The sequence below is a fragment of the Labrus bergylta genome, chromosome 20 (assembly GCF_963930695.1).
Source record: "Labrus bergylta chromosome 20, fLabBer1.1, whole genome shotgun sequence".
NCBI lineage: Eukaryota > Metazoa > Chordata > Actinopteri > Labriformes > Labridae > Labrus > Labrus bergylta.
In genome coordinates this window covers 18272985-18278440 of record NC_089214.1, presented here as the reverse complement: position 1 = coordinate 18278440, position 5456 = coordinate 18272985, and the positions used below count along the sequence as shown (strand labels likewise).

The following is a 5456-nucleotide window of genomic DNA, read 5'->3' as shown; positions in this document are numbered from 1 at the left end:
AATGTGTGATGTTGTTCACATAAAATGTTGCACCAAATAGCATTAACATCAAAACAAAATATGACATTAAAAGTGACTGTGAGCATGTTCCAGTTTGTTTTAAGTTTTGTGCGCCCTGTGGAAAAGTATGGAGTGTGAAGTCTCTTTTAGAGGACTGATGATCTGGATTTGTTGATCCCCAAGAGTCTGTATCTGGATCAGGATGATCAAATCCATGATTGATCTAAAAAAGGGATTAAAAATGAGCTGGATCACATGACCCGACATAGAAAGAACCAAATCTGGATCATTCTTATCCACATTAAATCTTTTAAACCAACAGGCCCTCCAGATAAGACAAAGATACAACAACAGCTTGAGGGCCATGTTGCTCGTTTGTTAGAGCATGTACCATTTAAAGCATGAGTCCTTATCTCAGTGGACCAGGTTCAGTTCTAACCTGGGTCCTTTAGTGGGTGACGTTCTCTCGCTTCCTCGTCTTAACTGTCCATCTTTAGTTGATGCTACCAAAAAAGGGTAAAAAATGTAAAAAAAAAAAACAGAGGAGGAGTCAAACACTAACTTCCTCATTCTCACTACAAGAAGAAAGGAATAAATCTTTTGTGGTTTTTGTGTTTTAGCAGCGAGGTGACTGGTTTGTTGCAGTTCTGCTGAAATTTAAAAATCGTCTTTTTTCTACATTTTCTCTGTTTAAGCTCCTGGAGGTTTGTTTGGTAAGATCAGCTATGACTGCTATTTATGTTTTATTGTTTTAGTTTTCAGCAGCTTTTATTTTCTTTAAGTGAAAATGACTGTTTTGTTAATCCAACTCTTTAACTAGGACTTTGAAGAGTAACTTAGTTTTTAATTCCAGGTGATGGGTGTTACTGCAGTCCTGTCAGTGAACATGGTAACAGCCATCATGTTACTGACTGTCTTCTCTCTTTCAGGTGAGCTGTTTGTTCACTTACTTTCATTCAAAGATGTTTAATCTGTACAGTTTGAACTTCCTGTAGAAACAAAGCAGAGAGAAGAGTGCAGATAGAGTTTCTTCTTTCATCTCTTCATGTCCCGACTGAAAAGTGAAATGTTTTAGACTGACTTTGTGAACAAGAGAGAAAAAGACCAGAGCACACCACATTACTTCTTAGACTCTCATTAACATCCTCTATATGAAGATCCTGCTCCACATTATAATAACTGATGGTTTGCTTTACAGAAGCGTGGGATGAATGTCGGACTTATTGGTCAGCGCTCTTCATCACTACACCAAAGAAGATGGAAGCACTGAGTGGAACTTGTCTGAAAATCCCATGTAGCTTTAGTGTTAAAGAAGAAAAAGAGTTTGACAACACAACAGAAACATTTGTAATATGGTATAAAGAAGACGAAGAGACCTACGATCCAAAGAATGTGGTTTTTAACAGTAGTGGCACAGTGAACAAATTTCAAATGAACATAACTGGAAACTTGAGAATGAAAAACTGCACCACTCTGATTTACAACATGAAGATGACATATGAAGGCGTATACTACTTCAGAATCGAGAACTGGCCTTTCATGGCAAATGCTCGTTGTGATCCTCTTCAAATAAAAGTCAAAGGTAAGAGAGTTTCATTTTCTTTTAATCAGACTATAAAGGTTTTATTAAGAAACAATAAATCATTGTCATAGCACGAGTTGAACTCTGATTAAATACTGAGACTCTTTTTACTGGTTGAGATTGAAGGGTCCAATCTTGGCACACTAAGAAGCAGAAAAACATTTTAATTTAAAGTTTTTAATTACAGTGCTGTCAGCTTTTGTCTTAACATCATTAGGACCATTTTTTCCTTGTAACATTTTTCAACCCCTCCCCCCTCCTCTCCCATACACACACAAACATATACATGCACACACACACACACACACACACACACACACACATACATACACACACACACACACACACACAAAAACAACAACAATGTAACAATGATAAGTATCCTACCCTTCCTTCTTACAAAGCACACACACATTTTTATATATGACATTACAAACCTTCTCCATGAAGTTTCCATGACAGAATATTAACGTGGTAATGATGACAGGCGGTGGCTGGAAGTTTGTGAAGAGTATAGTAGAAAAACATTTTAGAAAGGACAGTCACTGTCAGCTAGTCTATTGGTTAAAGTAATCTTTGTTTGATTTGAACACACAGATTCTCCTCCGAGCCCCAAACTAATCATCTCAGGAGATCTGAAGGAGAAGGAGTCTGTCACTATAACCTGCTCAGCTTCCACTCCCTGTCCACTCTCCCCTCCTAAACTCACCTGGAATCTCAAACAAGACTCTCTCAACAACATGGAGGAAAACCCAGATAAAACCTTCATGACTAAAATCCAGGAGCAGATCACTCTGACGGACAAACATGATGGATACAACATCACCTGTTCTGCCACATATCCTGTGAATGAAGGAAAAGAAGTCAAGACAGCAGAGGAGAAAAAGACTCTCAGAGTTTCATGTGAGACAACCAGAGATTGTTATTGGATCCTGTCAGAATGAGATGATTTTAAAGATGTTTGCTGTTTTTAATGAAATACAATTATCTAACATTTTCCTCAGATTCTCCTAAAAACACCTCAGCGTCCATCAGTCCATCAGGTTTGGTGTCAGCAGGTATTCATGTGAACCTGACCTGCTCCAGCAGAGCCAATCCTCCTGTCAGCAGCTTCACCTGGTTCAAGATCAGCAGAGATGGACCCATGATCGTATCTGAAGGAGAGTTTTACAGCTTTAATGCCACAGAGGGAGGAGTTTATTACTGTGTGGCCAGGAATGATCTCAGTAATCAGACATCACCACAGATCCATCTGAGTGTTGCAGGTAAATTTCGAACTGAATCATCACATTTGTGTCCAACATGCTCTCCTTTTCGATCTGTCAGGTTATTTGTTTGTTTTCACTAAAAACAAATCTTACTGATTTCATGTGTAATAATGCTACATAAATAAATAAAACAGAGATGTTCACATTAGAGGTTAAAAGATTAAATTAAAGTGCAGGATATCTTACAGCCATGAAAAGCTTTTTCCATCTAGTAGCAGGTGATCATGATGTCTTGTTCCAGAAAATCTGATTTCCGATCTGTTTGGGGTTGATGTCCACATTACATTGAAGATCCTGGGAATCGTGCTGCTCTGCAGTTCAGTCATCATCTTTGAGTGGTGAGACAAACTGTCATAAGAAATGAAGATTTGTGGCTCATGTTATTCATCTCATTGCATTTTTATTTTTACAGTGTAAGTGTTTGATTCTTATTTCTTTTATCTGATCTCTTTTTCTTTCAGCTGGTTAAAGTCAAGATGCTTCAACAAACAGGTGAAGGTGAGTTACTAGATGAGGACAGGTTCATCATTCTTTCTACAAAATGAGATTGAAGCGCGTGTTATAAAAGAGAGAAGTTATCTGAGTAGCTTTCTTTGAAGATTTGATCAACACAGTCACATAAAGTAATTGATCCAGAGAAAATGATGTTCAGATATTCAGGTCCAACATCAGCGACAGGAGACCAGATGGTAACAGTGAAAAGTGTTTCAGGAAAACTTAAACTGACTTTGATTTGCAGAGATAAACTTCAAGTGTTGCTGGTTTGTCTCTTGTAGCTGCATCAAAGTCACCACACAGCACTGACACCGCTCTCTCTGTGTTATTTCATTCAAACAGGACGCAGAAGAAGCAGACTATGTCCACAGAGTGGTTATGATTCAAGCTTCATGAAGGAGAAGAGGATGACTTCATGTTCATCTTAAATGCAATATCTCTATTTCTCTTTTCTGTATTAAATGTTTTTTCTTTGCAGCAGGTTAGTGATGAACAAAGGATGGGATACGACAGGAAGGATGTTTTTGTTCAAAGGCAGATAACATAAAAATACTGTAATGTACTGCAGCCAAATCATTACACTGTGAAGCACTGTGCTGGTCTATGGTATTGTTGTTGTAATTATTTTTTATATTAGCTTCTTTTTTAATAATACATTTCATTTCAACACACTCCATGTCAATTTACAAAGCAGAGATAAAAACAACAGAGTAACAATACATCCATCAAATTAACATTAAAAAGACAAATTTACAGAGTATGAAATCTTTGTGAGATAGGATAGAAAATGCCGGTTTTGATATGAGATTTAAAAATAGAGAGAGAGTCAATCTTACGGATGTGTGGTGGGAGAGAGTTCCAGAGGAGAGGGGCAGAGAGGCTGAAGACCCTGGACCCCATGGTGGACAGGCGGGCGGGTGGTGCAGTGAGTTGAATGGAAGAAGACCTGAGAGTGAGGGTGGGTGTGTTGATGTGCAGGAGATCAGAGAGGTAGAGAGGAGCGAGGTTATGGATGGGCTTAAAGAGCCCATATTATGCCCTTTTTGGGGTTCAGATATTTAATCTATGTAGCTACTTTTGTACGTTCACAATAGCTAAAGTTTGAAAAAAGTTTCTGTTTTCATGTACTGCTCCTCCTTGCTCCCTCTACGCTCTGAGTCCATCAGCTACACTCTGTTGAGCCCACACTGTTAGACCCCACGTGAGCCAAGTCTGCTCTGATTGGTCTGTCGATCTGCTCTGTCGTTATTGGTCAGTTGCTCAGAACGCTTCTCGGAAATTTCACGCCCCTTTTACCATATTGGGAAGTCTGCAGCTCCGGCTTCGAGGGCAGCAAAAACACCGGTATATATATATTTCATTTATTTTATTATTTTATTTTATTTTGTTTTGAAATTGTGTAATTCGATTTGTTTAGTTGATTTATTTGTCTCTTAAGAGGTGAGGTCCCTTGTATAAGCCTGTTGGCTTCTTGACCTCTCCTGACACACCTTTTATTAATCCTATTTTGCTTTATTCTTATATGTGTGCTAATAAATAAATAAAATAAATAAAATATACAAACAACAATGGCGGTTAATGATCCTTACCAGTGAGACCCGGAGTCTGAAACCGAAGGAGAGGATGAACAACCATCACAACCTTTGCCACGACGGCTGGAGCAGGACGTTTCAGTGTGGTAGGTATTTATTTTTCAGCTTTTTTCAGATGTAATATGTTAGTAATATGTGCTCATTGTGTTTGCATTGTTTTACGTTGTTCTGGTGTATGTGTGAAAACTGCAGCAAAATGCCTACAGAAGCAGAAAAGGTGTGCTGCAGAGAAATACCACAGGTCATTTTTACAAGGTAAATACTATAACTTACAACCAGGACATCACAACAGACACACACAAAGCATGTTATGTTTGCATCATGTCTTTTCATCATAAAAACATTCAACGTTATTGTTTTGAAAAATGCGTTAGCCTCTTCTAATTTCAGTGACTAGAACTACCAACATATTTCCCCAATCAAAAAATATCTGTTGTACTTGTGGCTTAACAAAGTTTGGCTATAAATTTACATTAGTACTGTACATGCTTAAATGAATAACGGTGAAGCCACTCACCT

The 5456-nt window shown here is 38.1% G+C and overlaps 1 protein-coding gene across 1 annotated transcript; it reads left to right on the top strand.

Annotated features, from left to right (window-relative positions):
* Positions 1-774: 774 nt before the first annotated feature.
* Positions 775-4914, top strand: LOC110004314 (sialic acid-binding Ig-like lectin 12). Its single transcript, XM_065948727.1, has 7 exons — positions 775-929; positions 1199-1582; positions 2180-2485; positions 2587-2847; positions 3092-3188; positions 3312-3348; positions 3688-4914. Exons 1-7 carry the CDS (start codon positions 857-859, stop codon positions 3739-3741), a joined length of 1212 nt encoding a protein of 403 aa, XP_065804799.1. The 5' UTR covers positions 775-856; the 3' UTR covers positions 3742-4914.
* Positions 4915-5456: the final 542 nt, after the last annotated feature.

Excerpts from the sequence above, each read along its gene's own strand:
- LOC110004314 (XM_065948727.1), top strand. The coding sequence starts at position 857 with ATGGGTGTTACTGCAGTCCTGTCAGTGAACATGGTAACAGCCATCATG. Across the intron at positions 2,486-2,586 it reads AAAGACTCTCAGAGTTTCAT|ATTCTCCTAAAAACACCTCA; the intron begins GTGAGACAACCA and ends CATTTTCCTCAG. Across the intron at positions 3,349-3,687 it reads GCTTCAACAAACAGGTGAAG|GACGCAGAAGAAGCAGACTA; the intron begins GTGAGTTACTAG and ends TCATTCAAACAG.